The sequence below is a fragment of the Cololabis saira genome, chromosome 7 (genome assembly GCF_033807715.1).
Source record: "Cololabis saira isolate AMF1-May2022 chromosome 7, fColSai1.1, whole genome shotgun sequence".
Taxonomy (NCBI): Eukaryota; Metazoa; Chordata; class Actinopteri; order Beloniformes; family Belonidae; genus Cololabis; species Cololabis saira.
The window spans coordinates 5,689,801-5,713,784 of NC_084593.1; the positions used below are offsets into that span (position 1 = coordinate 5,689,801).

Below are 23,984 nucleotides of genomic sequence, written 5' to 3' on the forward strand. Positions count from 1 at the left end.
TTAAATGTTTTCACACTCCTAAATACTTCAGCCTTTATTTTCATTTCTGTAAGACTATTTCTGTCTTCAGGGTCAGACTCCTCTCTTCTCCTGGCAGGGTTAAGTAACCCCGACCAGAGGAGCAAGTACCTCATCAAATTAGAAAAATCTCAAAGCTCCAGTTCAGGCATTCATACTGTTGATTGATGAGAGGGTTAGGTTGGACGGCGCGCCCTTCCCAACCTCAGACAGTTATTGCCCTAACTTAATCCAAGAGCTCTCAGGTAAAATTAGACTTCTCTTCTCAAAGGTATTGGCTGTAAAACAAGTGAAGCTGCTGTTTATTTTTAACTTGTGCTGATGTGCGAAGTAAAGAAACTACAACAAGCAAACCAGCTGTACCTCCATGACAAGATCACACAAAAATGGGATTTAAAGAGAAGCGTGAGGGAAATGGACAGATTAGGTCAGGGGTCGGCAACCCGCGGCTCTAGAGCCGCATGCGGCTCTTTAGCGCCGCCCTAGTGGCTCCTGGAGATTTTTATAAAATGTTTGACCTTATTTTTCCTTTTTTTTCTTCTTTTTTTAAATATTTTTCTTCTTTTTTTCCTTTTTTTTCTCTTTTTTTTTTCCTTTTTTAATCTTGACATTTCCACTTTTTTCTTGACATTTCAACTTTTCTCTCAACATTTTGAATTTTTTTCCCAACATTTTGAATTTTTTCTCAACATTTCACTTTTTTCTCAACATTTCGACTTTTTTCTCGACATTTTGACTATTTTCTCGAAATTGTACTTCAACATTAATCTCCACATTTCGCTTTTTTCTCGAAATTTTGACTTTTTTTCTCGAAATTTTGACTTTTTTTCTCGACATTTCGACTTTTTTCTCGACATTTCGACTTTTTTCTCTAAATTTTGACTTTTTTCTCAACATTTAGACTTTTTTCTCGACCTTTCGCCTTTCGCCATTTGCCTTCATTCTAAGGCTGATACAAGACTTTAAATTTTTTGCGGCTACAGACATATTTGTTTTTTGGGTTGCCGCCCCCTGGATTACGTCTACAGTTGTCTGAACTGCTCTAAAATGTTGTACCCTGAAACTCTGGCCTATCCATAAAACCTGCTCATTTAATAATATGGGCCAACACAACAGGGGATTAGTCTCGAACGCTGACTGGAGTGACTTGTTCAGATGTCAAGGATCGGAGTCGCTGAACACTGATAACAATCCTGCAGGGAAAAAAAGCCATAAAACAGAGCAGAGGGAGAGCAGTGTGCTCGCAGGCAGTTTCCACAAGTGACAAGTCAAAGAGACTTGTCCAGGATTATTTAGACCTACCTCTAACCCCCCCTATCCCCCCAAAGGCTGGTTTTAATTGCCATCTGGAAGTAGGAAAAGTTCATGGATGTAACAGGACTTTGCAATGAAGGTGTTTCTCAAAGTCAAAGTTGCTTCCTGGGTAAGATTAGTCCTTTCAATTCACAATCTCTTTAAGCAAACGAAAACTTCCTTAGTGCATTCTGGAAACACACAATGGCAACTTCCTGACAATTTTATGATAACATAAATACGATAAACTAACTCTTTTATGTAGAGCTTACTGCCTTGATATTGATCCGTATCCGCTCCATCTTGGGCATTTGCAAAAGACAAAACAAATGAAATCCTCAACACGCCGTGAAATTTCCTTTCAAGGACTCTTGATTTTTGATCAAATCTTTAAACAGTGACCTTTCTCAACTTTAAGAAATAACTTAACCCTTGTGCTGTCTTTGGGTCAAAAATTACCTAATTCTCCTTCCTTCCTTCCTTCCTTCCTTCCTTCCTTCCTTCCTTCCTTCCTTCCTTCCTTCCTTCCTTCCTTCCTTCCTTCCTTCCTTCCTTCCTTCCTTCTTTTCTCCCTTCCTTCCTTCTTTATTTCCTTCTTTTCATTCTTCCTTTCTTCCTTCTTTCCTTCCGTCCTTCTTTTCTCCCTTCCTTCCTTCCTTCTTCCTTCCTTCCTTCCTTCCTTCCTTCCTTCCTTCCTTCCTTCCTTCCTTCCTTCCTTTCCTTCCTTCCTTCCTTCCTTCCTTCCTTCCTTCCTTCCTTCCTTCCTCCTGCTCTCTCCTTCCTTCCTTCCTTCCTTCCTTCCTTCCTTCCTTCCTTCCTTCCTTCCTTCCTTCCTTCCTTCCTTCTTCCCTTCCTTCCTTCTTTTCTCCCTTCCTTCCTCCCTTCCTCCCTTCCTTCCTTCTTTTCTCCATTCCTTCCTTCCTTCCTTCCTTCCTTCCTTCCTTCCTTCCTTCCTTCCTTCCTTCCTTCCTTCCTTCCTTCCTTCCTTCCTTCCTTCTTCCCTTCCTTCCTTCTTTTCTCCCTTCCTTCCTCCCTTCCTCCCTTCCTTCCTTCCTTCCTTCTTTTCTCCATTCCTTCCTTCCTTCCTTCCTTCCTTCTTTTCTCCCTTCCTTCCTTCCTTCCTTCCTTCTTTCTTCCTTCCTTCCTTCCTTCCTTCCTTCCTTCCTTCCTTCCTTCCTTCCTTCCTTCCTTCCTTCCTTCCTTCCTTCCTTCCTTCCTTCCTTTCCTTCCTTCTTCTCCTCCTCCTTCCTTGACCCAAAGACAGCACCAGGGTTAATAAAGTCTCACGAGGACTTTGTGATCATAAATTGTCTCAATTTGCGGTTCCCTCCTTGTGAACATCAGCACGGGGTTTCCTGGGTTGTTTTTTTTTCTTTTTCTTGTGGCCTCACTGCACACGTAAATACCAAAAGATCAAATTGAAAATGAGCTGAAGTGATAATTTATGTCTATTTAGCATTTTTCTGCACAGTGTTGGTAGGTGTTGAGTGTTGTCTCATAGTTGGAAGGTTCTGGTTTCAACTCCCGACGGTCTCGTTCTGTGGTGGGTTTGCATGTTCTCCCACTGCTTGTGGAGTTTCGTCAGGAAGGGGTCACATCCCACCCACAATCCTTCACACCCGTTTGTAAACCTACGCCAGACCAACATGCAGACTGGGATTGCTCTGCTGTGGCATCTTGTTTTTGCTTTGGTGAGACAAAAGAGGATAGAAGACGGTTTTCTGGAACAACAAAAGCGTGATAAGAATCTTAAGACACCATTAAAACACACAATCTCTGATCTCAGCCGTTATCAGGACTGTTTCTAAGGGCAGGAAATGGTTCAGTTTTGAATCATAAACTGTAATTTGAAGTGGTTCAAGTGTAAAAGTGAAGGCTCGTAAATCAAACGCTTCAGTTCAAATCCTGGTGTTTTCTAAACAGCACCGAGTTCAGGTCTGTGATTATTGCCCCTTTCAGACAGAGACGTGTTGCTTTGCAGGTTTTACAAATCCCGTGCTGGTTCATGCTCTTAAGTAAATCCCCCTTAGTGTACGAGTGAATCTGAATAGTTGCTAACAATATTTCAGTGTTTGTTTTTCCACTTGTTTTCTGTCAGCTGTGTTGCAAGTTGTCAGAAAAAAACAGATTTGTGTCTGAAAACAAACCACGACGGTGTGTCAGCAATAGAACATTGAGGGGGTTGCAACAACAGCTTATCTGAGTTTTGAAGTTTATTTATTTAAAACAGGAAAAAAACATATTGATGAACAATACAAAAATATACAGGACTGTCTCAGAAAATTTGAATATTGTGATAAAGATTTAGATTTTTCCAGCAAAACATATTTATGTTTGATATAAGAACTGGACCTTCTTGTAACTTGGTATTGGTACTGGTATTGGTATTTGTATTGATATTGGTATTGGTATCGTTTTAGCGGTCCAAAACAGAATGCAACTTTTCCGAATACACGTTTCACTAACTCTCGATCCTGCTCTGGGCGCAGGCCAGCACGCAGCTCCTGAAGCTCCGGCCTGCAAACATGCACAAAAGAGAAAAAAAGGGGCCAGCACAAGAAACTACAGGAACGATGGACAAAAATGATAGCTATGAGATATTTATAATAAATAAAAATATAAATGGAGAAGAGAGGCAGGGAAAAGGAGAGGAGAAGAAGGGTGAGAGGCACCGCCCAGTGGATCATGTCAGTGCCCCCCTGCAGCATAGGCCTATAGCAGCATATCTACCGCAAAGCTATATTTGAGCCTAACTATTATAGTCTTGTTTTATAGCTGCAACTATGACTACTGACTCTAACACACTAGAGTTTACACTACCCAGAGATTTACCAACACCAGCTAGAGGTTTACTAAACACTAACTATAGGCTTTACTAAACAGAAAGGTTTTAAGTTTAGTTTTAAAAGTGGAGGTGGTGTCAGCCTCCTTAACCCAGATTGGAAGTTGGTTCCATAGTAATGGTGCCTGATAGCAGAACATGTAGAAGTCTGTACATGTGTAATTTAAACACCAAATTAAACTGTAGATTTGCTGACTTAAGAGGTTAGGTTGCTTTTGATGTAGCTAAAATTGGACAGGTTACATTTATTTCTGTTGATGATCCTTTTTAGATGATGCTTGAAGCTGAATTGTGCATCAGAAATGACATCGAACATTTAAATTGTCAAACGACCTTAAGCTATTTTCCCTGCACCAGAATATTGGGGTCTTTATCAGTATTTTCCCTTAAAAAAACAAAACAAACAAACATACTCTTAGAAAACATTGAGATGTAGATGCAAACTCTTCCGCCAATCTATTTCCACCTTACCCTTTCTCCTGCATCTTCCTCTCATACTGACCAACTATCTCCTGTTTCACCGTATCTAGAAATCTCCTCTTGAGCTTTTTCTCTTATCTTTCTCTCTCCAGCATCATCCCTCCCAGTGTCTGTTACTCCTCTTTGTCTCAAAACCATCTCATTCCAGCCTCTCTTTTTTCAACGCTGACACGTCCTTGATGTGTTCATCAATATAACTACTCATCGTTGTCACTGCCAAAGTCGATCTGAACTTCTTGGCCATTTAGGTCAGAGGTTGCTGGTTGTAAAGTGCTTCATAAATAAAGTTGCCTTGGCTTGGCTTGAACTCTGCCACCTTCAGCTGTATTTCCTGTCTCTTAGTCAGCCCGACCGTCTTCAATCTGCATAAAAGGGCCGGTTTCACCGCGCTCTTCCCTAAATATGAAAATGTCCTCTGTTTGCATGAGATAATTTGACATGAAATGAATTCCCATGAGCGCATTTGAAATACAAGACATTCACAGTCAGCAGATAATTCAATTATCTGCCAGTAATTTGTATAAATCTAAATAACAAGTAGGAGGGTATATAACAGCACACTCAACAATAAAGAGGAGGACAGATTCCTGAACTCATAGAAGTCTTTAGTATTATTTACACACTGGATGTCACATTCTAAAGGTTTTTGTTCTTTTTTTACCTGAGCTTTACCAGTTTTTGCAACATCTTCTAGCCCAAGGGTCGGCAACCCGCAGCTCTAGAGCCGCATGCGGCTCTTTAGGGCCGCCCTAGTGGCTCCCCGGAGCTTTTTCAAAAATGTTTGACCTTTTTTTCTTCTTTTTTTTTCATTTTTCTTCCATTTTTCTTCTCTTTTTCTTTTTTCCTATTTTTTTCCTTTTTTCTGGTTTTTCTTCCTTTTTCCTTTCCTTTTTAATCTCGACATTTCGACTTTTTTCTCGAAATTTTGACTTTTTTTCTCGACATTTCAACTTTTTTCACGAGATTTTGACTTTTTTCTCAACATTTCGACTTTTTTTCTCGACATTTCCACTTTTTTCAAGTGCGTAATGAAAAACAGGAAACAAGATCTGCCTATTACTTTTCACAATTTCTTTATTCTGACAACAGACTTTCACTCATATCAAACAAGGTTTAGTAACAATAGCTTATCTATACCGTCCTCCCGAACCTCAAGTCACCAATTCAACATTACTTATAGAGGCCCCAAGCTCTGGTCTGACTTAAACTCTTCACTGAGGTCCACCTCCTCCCAATGCATTTCCAAAAAAAACCTAAAGGAATTTTTACTTTCCACAGGAACCTAATTTACTTTCTCTACTCGACCTTTAATTTTATCGACCTTTAATTATATATTCTTTCTCATTGTTCTGCTTTTGTCACATTTTTTGTTCTTTCTTTGTGTTTTTTACTATTAGTTGTTTCAAGTACTTGAATTCCTGTTGCTATTGATCTTTGTCTTTTGTTGTTGTTTAGCTCATGCATGCTGTCTGCTTGTCCTTTGTTTTGTTTTTTTGACAGGGGTGGAACCTTGTACAAGTTCGCTATAGAACTTCGTTCCCTCCTTGCGCAGTGCTTCATGCATCTTTTTGTGCTAAATTAATAAACTCCAAACTCCAAACTCCAAAAAAAAATCTTCCCCCAGTTATAACTAATATAGAAACATGCAGCATGTGTTGCTTTCATTCTAAGGCTTATACAAGACTTTTCATTTTTTGCGGCTCCAGACATATTTGTTTTTTGTCTTTTTGGTCCAATATGGCTCTTTCAACAGTTTGGGTTGCCGACCCCTGATCTAGCCCATTCATTCTGCTTTGAAATTAATTTCTCTGACACCAGACCCAACTAGAAACACTAATGAGCTGCTTGTTGGAGACACAATCTCTTGACTGAAAGAAACCAGCTGTTGAAAAACCTCATTTTAGCACTTCTTTGACAGTTGTGACATTTAGGTTCATGGTTCATTTTATTTCTGTGATGTAAAAAGTCACTTGTGATTTTTATTCAACAGATTTGCAGTCTTTCGTTTCTCACCATAATACAAAAGTGGACACTTGATAGACTGAGACGGGATAAAGTCTCCTTATCCGTGAAAGAGGATAGCAAAGCATGACACTCAACTTTAAATCTCGTTATTTTTACGAGGGCAATATGAACATCTACCACACACTTTACTGCACATTAAAAAAGTATTTGTAAACAGCTAGGGGACAAACTGCATTTATAGACTCTCGAGGCCCGTCAGGGCTCTTAAATTCATCAGGTTTTGTTGTGTGTTTTCACACGGGCGCTATTTCAGCCAGCCCAAAGGAACTGTGGGTATAAGTAAGTTTCACTTTAATCGGTGTAAACACATCAACCGCTCCACACTCGGGTGCCGAGCAAAAAGGCTGTTAGTGGACTCTGGCGTGGTGTGTTTGTGGTGTGAAAGGTCTGTGACCTCAGTTCAACCACTATAAACACCAACTCCACATGTTTGAGCTGAAAGGCCTTCTGTAGACAGCTGGGCAATGCATTGTGGGTTATGAGGGGGGATTAGGGATGAGAATCGAGAACCGGTTCTTGTTGAGAACCGGTTCCCAGTGTTTCAATTCCTTGCAATCACGTTTCGCCGAGAGCGCCCCCTGCAGGTTTGGAGCACTTCCGGTTGTAGTGACCGGTTATGAAGCGTTTTTCATTTGAAAATGGTTTCTTGTTTAATATCGTTTTGTGCTTTGCATCGTTTCTCTATTTGCAGCGCGTTTGATGATGCTGCATTTGTCTTTGTTTTTTGCAGCAGGTTTTTTCATTTGCACCACGTTCCTCTTTTTGTACCTCGTTTTGAGTTTGTGAATTTGAATCGTTTCTGTACTTGAAGCCGTTTTCCTTAACTGAGACGCATTAGGCTGTTGCAGTGCGTTTGGCCCTTGTCGGCCACCGTACTGAAGTGATATCAAACATCAGCCAAGTGCAGATTTAACAGTTAGTCTTGGTTGTTGGGCTGGAGGCTGATAATCATGCTAATTTACTAGGTATCTCTGCATCCCAGTACATAGATTTCTTTAATATCCTGATATACTGTAGCTGTTGTGTGTTTATATTCTGACAGCAGGTTCATTTTTGAACATTTTACACGTTTTTCGCTGCCTATAAATCAGGCCAAAGTAAAGAGACATATAAAGTTTGTAATCACACATCTGTAATTCCGTATAGTGAGAGAAATTGCCCTGTAATGCAGCCCGGCAGGTTGGGGGAGGGGACAAGATTAAGGTAAAGATGTCCGCAGGTTGTAGGACATGCTGTGTAGTAAAAATGACTCATCCTCAAGTGTCTGTTTCACAGATAACTGAGGCAGAATTTCAATATATGGAAATACACCTTTATCTTTAAAACACCCACATTCCAGCTCACACCTTAATGTGATTATGGTGATATTGTATTACGGCCAAATCTTCGACTCTTCTCTCCTTTCTTCTTGAAGGATGGGGGTGTAATCACTCGAATAAAAGCAGGAACCAGGTTAAGGCCATGAATACAATCACAGAAGGAGCAGGAGAAGGAATAATGTCAAATGGTTTTCAGTGACAAAGGAAAACCTTGAAATCCCTCCATCCACGCGTAAGACCATTTACTATTTCACTGCAAATTGCTGGTAAAAGAAACTTTTCTAAACGTATGAAGATGTTATCTGTATAACACTGGGTCCACGATTCAGAGCTGTTCCAGTCGTGACACAGAAACTTAATGACTACCTTTACTACCAGTAAACTTCAATGTGTGGCTGGTATGAAACTCCTGCTAGGAGTGACTGAGTAGATCAGGATTTTTTGTTGGCAAAAAGCCATAAACCCAGGTGGTGTCTTTATTAGTTTTTTCCCATTGAGATCAAAAATGCATTGTAGCCCCGATTATGTATTCTCTTTGAATTTGAATATAGAAATATGCATTTTTTTCTTATTCTGATGATATTTCTGTTGTTAGATTAGATATTTACTACATGTACAGAACGATTTTGAACTGTACATGATGTACATGTTTGTACCTAAATAGATCTTTCCTAACAGTGTCTTTTAACACGGCAGCAACTTTACTGATTAAAACAGGACAGAACCAAGAGGAAATAACCGGTATTTATTTATCTATTTATCTGTTTGAAATCTGCTTCTACTTCTATCTGCTAAAGAAGAAGTAGCGTATTCTTCTTTGCATTTATTTTGTCTTAGTTTTGATTCTAATTCCGGTTAGAGCGCCCCGAGCGGTGGAAGAAAAATCCACAGAATAGCTGCACGGTTGAAAACCTATGAAAAAAATAGCAGCTTATAGTCCAGAAAATACAGTACTTGAGTAAAAGTAAAAAGGTACTTGGTGAAAAAACTACTCAAGTATTGAGTAACTGTTGAGTAACTGATTTATTTTTTTTAACACAACCATTCAAACAGACAAAAGTACAGAATAATCATCTTCAGGCAAATTAAATCAATAAAATAATAAAATAAATTAAAATTAATAAAAAATAAAATATAGTTTAAATTAAAATAAGCTTAAAGTAAATTCAAGTACTTTAATAAATAATAAAATAACAGAATAAAAAAATAAATTAAGCACAAGTAGCACAAAATTTCAAGCCTTTGTACTTTTCTTTTTTAACCAGCAGAACTAGAACAAGCCCATGAACTCATAGAAACTCTGTGTGTGTTTGAGTCTGTGTAAATGTGACAAAACATGCAAAAACAAACATTTTTCCCAAAGAATCACCCAGTGATGTCATGAGATTGACGCGTACGTGGATAAAAGGGATAAAAGAAAAGTAACAGCTCAACGTAGCCTAATGTAGCGGAGTAAGAGGAACAGTTTCTTCTTCACAAATCTACTCAAGTAAAAGTAAAAAGTATAGTGATTCAAAACTACTCCTAAAAGTACAACATTTCCTAAAACCTACTCAAGTAAATGTAACGGAGTAAATGTAACTCGTTACTACCCACCTCTGCTCAGAGGTGAATTTTTTCCCACCACATTTAAGCCGTTGCTCTACAATGGTACATTCCGTCACATCGTCCTCCAAAATTATAAATATATAGAGACAGACAAATGCGAGACTTGAAGGTTTACAGTTTTGTGGTTGCAGCGCTGCCTTTTATAGAGCATTAAAGTCTGCTGGAGCAGACATGGGTGTGTAGACTTTTGGTCTGGCAAATTTAAACTTTAAAACATGCACATAAACTTGTTTTTGAGTCAGCAGTTTTATTATACATAAGAAACCCAAATAATGAACTGATCAAATGTAGATATACAACCCTTTCATCCTCTTTTCTTTTCATGCTTTTTTTCCCACCGAAAAAAACCTCACAGCATGCAGTGAAGTCTTCAAGCTTGTGTGCACAGATACACAGAAGTATCTAAGGCTTTTAAAGTGTGAAGTAAACTCTCACACTTCACCCTGAAAGCACAAATTAGATGTACATGAGCAGATAACTTAACTTCCACATGGACTTCAGTGCTCAAGATTAAAAAATATAATTATAGATACCAGTTAACCTCGTTAAAAACCGTGATTACTTTTACTAAGGTTGTGTTTTCAGGTGCAAGTTTTTTGAATTGTTATTGTGGGATGGAGATAATCCCAAATGATCTCATAATACTAGTTCAAACATTTGAGTATATGTACAATATATGCAATAAGGTCAATCTCTGCCTGAAGTTGTCAGTCCACTTTGCAAAAAAAAAAAAGATTGGGGAGGAACAAGAACCGCCGCGAGGCGCCTAATCCCACACAGAAAATCTGCCGACACAGCGTTTAGAAGTACGAGCTCCATGTGAATCTCAGCGTTGCAGAGCGTGCACGCCTGTCGTCAGTACTCGAGTTGTAAAAAGAATTCAGGGGGGATGGTGGATTTTATCATATGGGGACAGATAATTTGTGCTGATTACAAATAATATAATATATTACAAATAATAGCAGTGACCAAAACACCTGCAGAAATACTGCAGGAATGACATAGCAGCAGTTAAATGCAGCCTTCTGTAAGCTTTAAATATCCACTGGGCTTACATCAAATACATCAAAACACAACAATAAAAAACACTTTTCTGAACTTATCAATATGACTCTGTCCTTCACAGGATAAGTAACATGGATCACTGCAAAAACTCACAATCTTAACAAGAATATTTGTCTTATTTCTAGTTAAAATGTATCATTTTAGTAAAAAAAATCTCATTACACTTAAAACAAGACTCATCACTGAAAAAAACAACAATTTTCACCTGTTTCAAGTAGATTTTCACTTAAAATAAGTAGAAAAATCTGCCAGTGGAACAAGATTTTTTTGCTTGTAATAAGAAGATAAATCTTGTCCCACTGGCAGATTTTCCTACTTATTTCAAGTGAAAATTTACTTGAAACAGGTGAAAATGGTCAAATAAGTAATTTTTCTGGTGTTATTTTTCTGGTGATGACTCTAAATGTTGAAATAGCAGTAAAACCACATTCATTGATGAAATGACATAAGGGATGGAAAGGAGGGATGGCAGTTTTACAGGGGGGATGATTTGGACCGTTTTTATTTCAGGGGGGTTGCCGTCCCCCCTCATCCCCCCTCAACTCCAGTACTGAACGTCGTGCTCTCACTGACAGACAGAGGTTGTTGAAGGGGTGAAGAAAAAGCTGCAGAAACTGTGAGCCATAGGGGTGATGTCGAAATGCAATCTGGCAAGCTGGTGTTGAACATGTGGCTGCAGGTTTTGCTCCCTGGAACACCCAGCAGGAGAGAAATGTTGGTGTCGGAGTGTGAGCTGACCTCTGTCCTGTAGCTGCGGCAGCAGTAACGTCAGTAAAGTTGCTGCGCTGCAGCTCCGGATGTGCAGAAGACAGCACTTTATTTCAGTCCCAGTTTCAGCTTTAGTTGAGTTTACAGACTATAGATACGGTGCAGCAGAATCTGCTGCTGAAAAGCTACTGAAAAGCTACAAACCAAGCTTTTAACTGCAGCTGGGAAAAAAAAAATCAATTCATCATTTGTACCGGTACATTAATATGAAGTATGTTTCTACTTACAGTACAGTGATAATCTTTGTGTGCAGTGTGTGAGACAAGAATGTCTATTTTCCAAATGATGATGAAGCAAATAAGGCTGGTTAGTGGGATTTAATACATTTTTGATACAGAGTTTATCAGAATCAAATAGGAATCATAATAGTTTGGTGTTTTGAGTCAGAGAGTAATCCATCCTCATCCCCCTCCGTAATCACCTTCCTGTGGTTGCTCATCTATTCATGTACTTTTGCTTCAGGATTAGATTAGCCAATATTTGTATTTCTTCTGTGATATATGAGCTCTGCACTGAGTATTCAATACTGCATCGCTCCAAAGACCTGGGGCCTCATTTATAAAAGAGTGTGTAGGATTCATACTAAAAGTGCACGTAAACCCAAAAGCCGAAAATGGCGGGCGCAAAAAAAAAATCTGGATTTATAAAACCGCGCGCACGCACACTTGCACGCAATGTTCTCTTTATAAAAGTCACAGTCCAGCTGGAAGGTTGCGCAGGGGAATTTGCCTTATATCCCGCCCTCTACACGCCCACTTTCTACCATAAATGGGCAATGCAAAGTAGTTCATGACTGTATTTGCATATACATAAGCCTGCTGAGCATGCGCAGCGCCACCTGCAGCCTGTTTGCGCGTCAGGATGAATGAGACGTGTCGAGCCGCCGTGCCACTAAATTTCACGGAGACTGAGATGGAGATGTTGTGGATGAGGTGGAGGCAGGAAAACCACATTATTTGGTGGTCACAGTAGCAAAAAGTGATTGCCTGCCAGAATCTGATTTCTGGCCGCAGGAGCGCGCACAGCAGCCCGTTGAGTGACAGCGCTGAAACGTCAGATTTTCAGATTATGAAGCTCAAGAATGAGATCAAATCATATTTAGGCAGAAACAACCTTTAATTAACTGTATTTGGCCTTCAATCAATTTTTGGCAGGTGAAAAGACCCATTTTCAGGGGAGAAATCAGATTCTGGCAGGCAATCACTTTTTGGCACGACACCTGCACCATGTCCGCGGTGCAGGACACCCCGTGCCGGTAGGATGATTTGACAGATGAAAATACCCTGTCAGATCACACTTCCACATAGACATCAACATTTATCTATTTGGAAGCGTGATCTGATGGGTTTTTTTCTTCCGCCAAAGCGTCGTACACATAGATCTATGTGAAGCACATTCCGACTTCCTGCTGTTAAGTCATCTATTTGCATGAAAAAGCCTTTGAAAAAAATAGAAACTGAGATAAAAGAGACGTGGATCGTACGGTAGTTTTTTCCTGCGGAGGTAGGACACCTCGGCAGAACACCGGCTTGGGTGTACATGGATCTATAAGTCTGATATGTGATGACATTAAAAGTATGACATGAATCTGGCTTCATTTCACCACCTCACCGCCTGCGTTGCCAGTTCCCCATATCTTCAAAAGGGTTAGGGTTGGCGTAGGGATACACACATTTTTCGGTTAGTTTTTTTTTTTAAATCCCAACCTTTGCGTAGAAGGTGGCTTGCACATCTTTAAACCCCTGTTTTGTAGCAAGCAAGCTTTATAAATGAGGCCCCAGGTTACTGAAAATATTTGTTAATTGTGACGTATTTCAATGAGAAACTATGATCAAAAAGAAGTCCCTGTTTTTGTCAGACCATTGTAAAGTGAAATAAACATTTAGTTCTTGTTTTTTATTTACACTTTTTGTGGTTTTCATTTGTTACAGAATATGTGTCCACTAGTGAAGTTTAGACCCCCCGTATGCTCTGTAGTGAAAACCCTTGATGGGAGTGTTTTATTCTTTCTCCGTCTTGATCTCAACTCTTCGGAGGCCTCTCCACATATTTCTGGTGAAGTTAACCTGAACAAAGGGTGAATATTATTGGAAAACCTTCAAGCTGCATCTATTGAGAGGGTTCATTGTGGATTAAAATGTTTGTCCTTTTGATGAAGCATTAGCTTTGGGTTTTATGCTACAGATGGTTTGACATTTACATCAGGAGTTTTGCTTCTGTTTAATAAAATCCATGCATTCCTCACTCATGAACTGGAGCCTAAAGCGTTTAAGACTGATCGTCTTAACCCTGGTACTGTCTTTGAGTCAAAATGACCTAATTCTCTTGTTCAGTCTTTCCTCCTGCTCTCTCCTTCCTTCTCCCTTCCTTCTTTTCTCCCCTCGTACATTGTTTCCTTGTTTTCTCCTTTCTTTCCTTCCTTCCTTCCTTCTTTTGTTCCTTCCTTCCTTCCTTCCTTCCTTCCTTCCTTCCTTCCTTCCTTCCTTCCTTCCTTCCTTCCTTCCTTCCTTCCTTCCTTTCTCCCCTCGTACATTCTTTCCTTGTTTTCTCCTTTTCTTTCCTCCCTTCTTTCCTTCTTTTCTCCCTTCCTTCCTTCTTTTCTTTCTCCCCTCCTTCCTTCTTTTTTCCCTTCCTTCATTCTTTTTTTCCTTCCTTCCTTCCTTCCTTCCTTCCTTCCTTCCTTCCTTCCTTCCTTCCTTCCTTCCTTCCTTCCTTCCTTCCTTCCTTCCTTCTTTCTTTTTTCCCTTCCTTCTTTCTTTTTTCCCTCCCTTCCTTCCTTCCTTCCTTCCTTCCTTCCTTCCTTCCTTCCTTCCTTCCTTCCTTCCTTCCTTCCTTCCTTCCTTCCTTCCTCCCTTCCTTCTTTCCTGCAGTTTGTTGTCTTACAGTTAAAGAGGTGTTCTCGTTCTCTTGTTTTACCTCCTTTTGTTGCTGATTCTTTTGGGTGAACATGCTGGAAGGATTTCTCTGACTGCGTTACGGCAAAGATCTTCTATACAGAAGATAGCGCATTGCCGTTACTGGCAATGGTTTGAAACGGTATACACTTCCGGTCTCCTAAGTGGGCGTGGCCGCCCCTCTCCCCACATCGTTTTGGAACATACAACACTAGATACAGTACAACTTTCTTCCAAAAAGACTTAAATAATAAAAATAACAGTATTATTAAGCAAAGAAGCAAGTTTTATTTTAGTTTTAAACTTCATTTTCTTTGGGGCGGCAGTAGCTCAGGTGGTAGAGCAGGTCGTCCAATGATCCGAAGGTCGGCGGTTCGAATCCCGCTCTGTCCCAGTTTGCTGTCGTAGTGTCCTTGGGCAAGACACCTTACCCACCTTGCCCCGTGTGAATGTGTTTGAATGTGTATGAATGTTGGTGTTGGTCGGAGGGGCCGTTTGGCGCGATATGGCAGCCACGCTTCCGTCAGTCTGCCCCAGGGCAGCTGTGGCTACAAATGTAGCTACCACCACCGGTGAGAATGTGTATGGATGAATAATGATCTCTGTAAAGCGCTCTGGGTGCCTAGAAGGGCGCTATATAAATCCAAGTCATTATTATTATTATTATTATTATTCATTTTATCCGTTGGGAAAACGATGAGAGCCAAATCTGGCGAGAGTGTGTTGCTCAGACGGAGACAGGTCTCAAACAAAGTTCATTTTCTCCTAATCTGTCGGTCTGAAAATTTCCATTTTGGTGTCAGAATGTTCAGAAGGTTTGTGGCTTTTGAAAAATGGGTCCCGTATTTACTTAGGTTACTATGGGGCGAAGGAATTGGTAATAATCTGTGCTCACGTTCACTTTTCCCATAGGACTCAATAGACTCAGGACCTACTTCCTGTCTCCTAAAGGGGCGTGGCAGTCACGTGACACAGATACAGGAAACACAACCGTAGTGGGCTGTCTCGGTTATAGAACGTCTCTGGTTACGGTGTGAGTTTCTTTCCCTCTTGCTCTTTGCTGAACTCTTCTGAACAATCTAATTAAGGCTGTTGTAAAAGTTATGTGGAAGCTCAGAATTCTTTTACGTGTTCCCTTAACTCTTCAAATACAGTCATATACCAAACCAAGCAAAAACACCACATTAATCCTCTTCAGATTTGAATGAAAACATGGTTTTCTTTAACCATTTTATGCATTTTTATAGCACTGAATATCGCTTAAACTACGTGAATATTCTTCAGACAGCAGCTTCGTTTGTTTACTGACCCACCAAGTATGTATATAACATATATACTTGCTGCCTTTGAGGGGTAATTATGTTTAAAGTGCACGTCTAAATTCTTGCATTTAACGTTAGATAGATTTTTTATTTTACAATGTTAAGTGTAAAGTTGTTCTAGGAGACAGAATCCGTCTTTAACCTGTAATTACTGCACCTAGATCGTTATGACAGCCCGGTAGATCCATATCCATAAGACTGAAATCAATTTTGACATTTTGATGTAGCGGCAAGTTCTATAACTAAAGAGTTTTCCAGCTACCTGTAACTAAAAGACCAGCACACTTTGAAGTACGAGTCATTAATGGACACAACGTAAACCCTCAAGTGCTGCGTCTGAAAAAGCCCAGCCCGGGAAGATTACAAAATGCCTCAAACCTCTTTCTTTCTTTCAAAACCCAAATAGGACCATGATTCTTGTAATCTGATTACCTGTCACCAAGCAAACGGAGATAAAATCCAGCATACCTGTCACCCTCTACTGAAACCTCCAGCGCCAGCCAGCCTACCTGGAGACACAGACCTGCATTCTCAGCACTTCCTATCTCACAGAAATGTTTGAAAAACCCATATATATTGTGAGATTATATGACACTGGTATTCTTATACATCTTTTGTGTTGCTCTGTAAGATTTATTTACACACCTGGATGGACCATTGTCTAAAAGATGGCCTATAGATTTCTTTTCCCCCTTTTTTCTAAACAAGCTGTTTGTCAAGACACCATTGAGGAGAGGGGGGTATGGTCGTTTCCCTTTGCTGTGAAGGCAGTGAAGGCCGAGCACTCGGCCTGCAGTCCTGTCTGCCGTCAGCTAAAATAAAATCAGGGGGGATGGTGGATTTTATCATATGGGGACAGATAATTTGTGCTGATTACAAATAATATAATATATTACCAATAATAGCACTAACCAAAACACCTGCAGAAATACTGCAGGAATGACATAGCAGCAGTTAAATGCAGCCTTCTGTAAGCTTTAAATATCCACTGGGCTTACATCAAATACATCAAAACACAACAATAAAAAACAGTTTTCTGAACTTATCAATATGACTCTGTCCTTCACAGGATAAGTAACATGGATCACTGCAAAAACTCACAATCTTAACAAGAATATTTGTCTTATTTCTAGATAAAATGTCTCATTTTAGTAAGAAAATCTCATTACACTTAAAACAAGACTAGTCATTGGAAAAAACAACAATTTTCACCTGTTTCAAGTAGATTTTCACTTGAAATAAGTAGAACAATCTGCCAGTGGAACAAGATTTTTTTGCTTGTAATAAGAAGATAAATCTTGTCCCACTGGCAGATTTTTCTACTTATTTCAAGTGGAAATTTACTTGAAACAGGTGAAAATTGTCAAATAAGTTATTTTTCTGGTGTTATTTTTCTGGTGATGACTCTAAATGTTGAAATAGCAGTAAAACCACATTCATTGATGAAATGACATAAGGGATGGAAAGGAGGGATGGTAGTTTTACAGGGGGGATGATTTGGACCATTTTTATTTCAGGGGGGGATGCCATCTCCCCTCATCCCCCCTCAACTCTAGTACTGGTTATGTACATATATTTCTAGATCACATTTTGTCTCAAGTTCATTTTTTTAACTTGTATGTGTGAGGGCTACAAATGTTGCATCTTCTCTGCTTCATTTCATAACGGTTTTGATAAGACAACGCGGGTGAGGTTATTGGCACATTCCCAGGTCACTAGGGGTAGGAGGGGAATTTTCATATAACAACCTTATGACTGAAAAGAACATTTTTAAATGTGTCATTTAAATATACAGAAGTTTACTGGGCGAGATCACTTGCACTCGTCCTTTTGATCGTGATATTCCTTCAACAGAGGAATACTCCGGAACACTAATCCCGACTACAATCAGAGTACGAGTTCCAGTGGTTTTGATAACATCGGTTATGTAATCACATCAACACCACCAAACTATGTGAAACACTGATAAAGGGTTATTTTTGGAATGATACTGTGGGAAAATGACAATTTTTCTCACCGTTACTAAGTAGTACACGAGGCCACAATATATACCCAAACGCTAATAAGTTGATGCTTTTTTAATTTTGAAGAATATATTTAATAAGAAAAAAAAGAAAATTGTTTTACAGTTTGCCATTATTACTTTAGATAATCCAGGTTGAAGCCGAATCCTCATGTACACACAGTAAATTGCTTCATTCAAACCTGCTATGGAATGAGAAATTAGTGTGATCTATGAATAGTCTTGGTCAAATTCAGTTTCATATCAGCCAAGGTGTTCTTCTTCAGCAGAGGTGTCTTCAGTATTCACATTCATTACTCAGGTAGAAGTATAGATACTAGAGTTTAAAAATACTCCTGTAGAAGTTGAAGTATCAACTCAAGTTTTTTACTCAAGTAAAAGTATAAAAGTACTGGTTTCAAAACTACTTAAAGTATAAAAGTAAAAGTAATGTAAGGGGGAAAAAAGCCATTAAGGACAAAAGCCATTGAAAATGAATGTATCTTAGTATGATGCAAATATATTAAAGAAGCATATATGTGTACTATTGAGCATTAACATGTGTTTCAGAGAGCAGCAGATATGATGACTAGTTGCCTATAAGTATTGTAATGGTGCAAAAAGTCAAACTTCAGAGGCATGTTATCATTTATCCTAACCTTTATTGGAATGTACATCCAAGTTTAGTTGCAGGAATGATGAATCTGAGGGAACGGATGTAAGAACAAAACTGGACAAGAACATCTGAAACAACCACAACCAAATTCACTCTATCCGGATGGAGCAATTTAACTGGATAGTTTTTATTAAAGGCCGAAATGAAATAGAGTAACGAGGCTGTTTTTAAAATGTAAGGAGTAAAAAGTACAGATAATTGTGTGAAAATGTAAGGAGTAAAAGTAAAAAGTCGTCTGAAAAATAATTACTCCAGTGAAGTATAGATAACCAAAATTTCTACTTAAGTAAGGTAACGAAGTATTTGTACTTTGTTACTTGACACCTCTGCTCTTCAGAGATCATGAAAGGTGCAGTTTGTTGTCTTTTGCCATTAAGCAACAACACAGTCTCACTACACACCTTTTTCTTTCAAATCGGGGCTGAATCACTTGTGGTTTTCTGCATGATACCAAGTCATCATAGTAAACATCCCTCCAGCCTCGTTGCAAAAACTCAGAAGTGATCATTTTAATTATTGTTTGTTTCTCATGTTCATCCTCGTAAAGGAAGGGCTCTCATTGCCACCTACTTTTATAAAGCTTAAAGGCAATTTTCAAAAAAAACATGTGTGCTTGTTTCACAGTATTTTCTTGCATTGGCATGTTAAGACGAGTTGTAATCGCCATAGGGCTCCCCGCTGCTTCTGTTTGATTATGCACTATAGAGGTAATAGCGCTGGCGCAAAAGTAGAAGTGTTTAATGTGTTGCTGCAGATTTACAAGTTGATACAGACACAAATGAATAACCCCATTGTCTATTTTCTTAAAGTTGTCTCTTGGTGCTGATTTGTAGCGCATTACTTAAAATCCTCCCCTCTTCTCTCCCCCTCACAGGTCACAAGGTGAATCATGGAGGTTCCAAAGACGACTGCAGGAACATTACTCCTTCTTTTAGTGATTTTCTTCCTGCATGTGGCAATGGGAAAAGGAAAGGACAGCTCTCCACTTAAGTTCACGCATCATCTCTACAACGCCACCATCAATGAAAACTCTCCCCCTCACAGATACGTTGAGACGCCTTTGAAAATGGGCATCCGGCTGACAAATCCGCCGTGGAATATCACGTATAACATCGTTGCAGGTGACGATGACAACTTTTTCCTAGCAGAAGCGCTCTCAGTTGGGGATTTCTGCTTCCTCAGAATCAAAACCCGCAGCAGCAACTCGGCTCTCCTCAACAGGGAGGTCAGAGACACTTATACTCTCACGGTGGAGGCAACGGAGAACAGTTTTCAGGCAAAGACAAAGGTGCACGTTAAGGTACTTGACACCAATGACTTAAAACCCCTGTTCTACCCCGCCTCGTACAACGTGGTGATCAGGGAGGACGCTCCGCTTAAGTCGAGTGTGGTCAGAGTCAGTGCTACAGACGCAGACATTGGGAGCAACGCTGAGTTTTATTACTCATTCACCAGCAGAGCTCATCCTTTTGCTGTTGACCCCTTCTCAGGCACGGTGACCTTGGTCAAAAAGCTCAACCACACCCGGACGCAGAGATACGACCTCACTGTTTTAGCAGAGGACCGGACAAAAAAGATATCTGGGGTTCAGAAATTTGGAAATGTTGCCCGGGTCACAGTAAACGTACAAAAAACCCCTTTGGGGTTGTTGGAGATCACACCTCCCCCAAAACCGTTGGTGTCTGCAGATGGAAAAATAGATATCAGTGTCCACGTGGAAGCAAGAGTTAAGCCTGTGGAATCCCTAAATATTGTTGCGGGGGATCCCCAGAAATGTTTTGAGATAATCCCCTTAGGTGTGCAAGGCGCTGACTTCCAAGTGATCTCCACAAAGAGGATTAAGTGGTCTCAAACTCCTTTTGGCCTCAATCTGTCCCTCCAAGCTAAAGATAGAAGTATGCCAAGTTTACTCTCTCCAGTTACACAAATCCACATTCCAGCCGATCATTACAGCCCATTGGCGTTTCTGGAGGACACCTACATCGTGACCCTAAGTGAGTTCTCCCCCCCTAAAACTCACGTGGTTAAAGTTTCGGTCACCTCAGTAGACTATAATGTAACATTTAGTATAAAAAACAACCCAGACAGCTCAAACTTCAAGATAAACCCTAAAACTGGGATTATTGTAACAGCAGAGAAATTTGACTACGAGAGAAAAAATCGATATGAATTTGAGGTCGTCGCCAACCACGGTGAAGCGGAGACTCATATTGTAGTTGAAATAACAGATGAAAATGACAACAGCCCCCAGTTCACACAGACATCCTATCAAGCCACAATAGATGAAAATGCCCCTGTTGGTAGTAGTGTGTTGAAAGTTTCTGCTTTGGACAGCGATAAAGGAAAAAATGGCTTTGTGACCTACTCGATTGCAAATCCAGGCCCTTTACCTTTCACGATAGATCCGTTGACGGGAGTCGTTTCCACCTCTGAACACTTGGACTATGAGCTGATGAAGCGGCGGTATCACCTGAGGGTTTGGGCCTCGGACACTGGGAGCCCCTTCAGTCACGTCAGTGAGTGCCCTGTGACCGTAACCCTAAACAACGTCAACGACAACGTCCCTATGTTCGAAAGGATTGACTGCAACATCACTATACCTCAAGACTCACCGGTGGGGACCACAGTCGCTGAGCTTTCGGCCATTGACTTAGATGAGCTGCAACAGTTACAGTATGTCATCGAAACGGGCAACGAGCAGCAAGTTTTTGATATTAACCCTGTTTCTGGAGTTATCACCACCGCAAAGCCCATCCCCCCACAAGAGGGCTCGTTCACATTACGAGTTGTAGTCACAGATGGCAAGCATCATTCTGAACCTTCAATCGTCAGGGTGACTGTCACGAACAAAGGCGATGCTGCAACACTCCGCTGCTTGGAAACGGGCATATTCAAACAGCTGACGGATAAATTGATAGAATCAATCAAGCCAGTTTTAATCAATCAGGAAGAGGAGTCGTATTCAGATATCCACATCACAAATCGGTATTCTCCCAAGTTTCTGACAAGTATTCCTAGTTCAATTGATGTCTCTGAGAACCATCCACTGAATTCCACCATTCTCCAGTTCAAGGCAACAGACGGGGATTCGGGGTTCAACAGTAAGCTGGTATACGCCATATCAAGCGGTAATGAGGACGGCTGTTTCTCAGTTGATACTTTCTCGGGGGATCTTCAGCTAGTTTGCCCTCTGGACAGAGAGATGAAGGAGTTCTACATTCTGAACATCACCATTTATGACTTGGGAATACTGCAAAGATCCGCGTGGAAATTTATAGCCATTAATGTCATGGATGCCAATGACAACCCCCCTTATTTTGGTCAGTCCAGATATGTGTTGCGTGTGCCTGAAAACACGGAGGTGAACTCGGTTATCTTCACAGCTGAAGCCGTAGACGTGGATACTGATCTGAACGGTAAAGTCCAGTACTCCCTCCTGACGTCTACCGACATGTTCAGAATCGATGAGTCCACCGGAGAGGTGATTGTCACAGGTCCACTGGATCGAGAAACCTCCCCCAGGCACGATCTCTTGATTGAAGCGAGAGACTCGGCTAAACTCGGCCCTCAGCTGTTCTCCACCGTCAACCTAGTGGTGATTCTGCAGGACGTGAATGACAACCCACCCAAATTTGTACCCAAAGTGTATCACGTAAAGGTTGCAGAGGATGTTCCCATCGGCACCCTGCTTGTCTGGCTGGAAAGTGTGGACATGGACTTGGGCAGTGGAGGCCTCGTCACTTACAATCTCAAGAAGACTGAGAACGGCATCTTTCATCTCGACTCCCTCACGGGAGCTTTGACCCTTGAGCGAGAGCTGGACTTCGAGAGGAGGCCGTCTTACAACCTTACGGTGCGAGCTGTGGACCACGGCCTCCCCCGATCCCTCTCATCCTCCTGCTTTGTTGAGATTGAGGTTCTGGATGTGAACGAGAACCTCCACAGGCCCATCTTCTCAGAGTTTGTGTACAAAGCTGCAGTGATGGAAGATGCAGCAGTGGGGACGTCCGTGGTGACGCTCACAGCTTCGGACAAGGATCGTGGCAGAGATGGAGTCATCCGGTACCGTATCCATGACGGCTCAGGCCTCGGGGTGTTTTCCATCGATGAAGAAACAGGTAATTAACAGTTACTTTTGCTGTTTTTTTAATGTATTTGTGATGCTGTGTTTTCCCTTTTTCATTCTCTTTTTACATTGTGAAGCTTTAAGTTTTAAAAATGATTAAAACCAAATAATATACCAACAGCATCATTGGGTTGCTAACCAATAAACCACTGCTATAATTGATGTCATTGGAATAAGTTCTTAACCCTGGCTGATCTAAATGACTGAAAGAGCTACAACAAATAGAAAAAAAAAGTGTAAAAGAGGACGCTGTCACCCATTTATGTTTGAGAAGACAAGGACAAAACAGATCAGTGTTCATGAGTCTGCTCTCATAGACTGCGTTTCCATGCAGTCAATAACCCTTTTAAAACCGGAATATTAGCAATAACCCGAATTTGCACGGCCATGTAAACACCAATATCCCCTTTGAATAACCAGAATTTGCTCATATTCGGGTTTTTAAAAACCCGAATATGAGCCCTGGGTTACTCCTTTTAAAACCCAAATATTGGGTCATGTAAACGCCAAACGGAATATCCCCATCAAACGGAACATTAATTTGTTTTCTGCTCATGCTCTGTTCACAAGGAATCCTGGTCTTTTGAGTCCAGGAAGTTCTTATAAACACGGAGAAACCAAGACCAGGAGGAGACTAATCACTTCATAAATGTAATGAAGGATATGAACATTTCTGTATTTGTAGACGGTAGAAAGTACCGGGATAGAAGATTTACAAGAAGGTGAGAGAAAAGTTGCGCGAAGCAGGATTTGTTTTGAATTTGGATACAGGAAGAAGAAGCGGAAATGACGGGAATTGCGTCATCATGTTCTCCGCGCGTCGCTGGTTTAATCGAGATATCCCGAATGATTAATTACCATGTAAACGGAATATTCCGAATGTTTCAGTAACCGGAATATTAGCAATAACCCGAATTTTGACTGCATGTAAACGTAGTCATTGACTTGGACACTGAAATTATTGTGACTGGAAAAAAGAAAGACTTGACTCTGATTTACTTCTGCTGGATAGAGGGCGTCCCTTCTTTACAGCAAGACAGATGACAGGAGAGTGACCAAAATTATGGCGTTAAACATTAAGACAGAAATACACTAAGATCCGGAAAAGTACCATGACAACCGGAAAACACGACCTTGTAGATGTGAAAAACATCTCATCCGCTCTCAGGCTGGAGCAACTGATTAAGCCCAATTTTCTGTTGGGTCATAAAGACCCATAAGTGGCTCATATAGAATATTAAACTAGATAATGTTGGGTATTTCAATTCTTTCAGTCAACTTTAACTCTAACAGATAGACTGGAAAAACAGGAAATAACTATCCGGACTTAATGTTGCATGAGGAAAGAAATGATGGACTCAATCACCGAAAACATTTCTGACATTTTTAATTATTTGAGAAGAGGACTTCAATAATAAAACTCTTGATTAATCAAGATCAAACTTTCTTGATTAGCAGCTGTAACATCATCTTTGCCTCGTCACGGGCCTTTTTTCCACCATACGTTTCAACATCTGGACTTTCATTGACATTCAGTTAATGTCCT

At 40.4% G+C, this 23,984-nt stretch overlaps 1 protein-coding gene across 1 annotated transcript in view; it reads left to right on the forward strand.

The window, feature by feature from the left end:
- fat2 (FAT atypical cadherin 2) overlaps positions 1-23,984 on the forward strand; it is a 228,217-nt gene that overhangs the window by 13,564 nt on the left and 190,669 nt on the right. The window contains 1 exon segment of the mRNA XM_061726486.1: positions 19,187-22,430. Within this exon segment, the coding sequence (XP_061582470.1) occupies positions 19,202-22,430 (3,229 nt within the window). The 5' untranslated portion in view covers positions 19,187-19,201.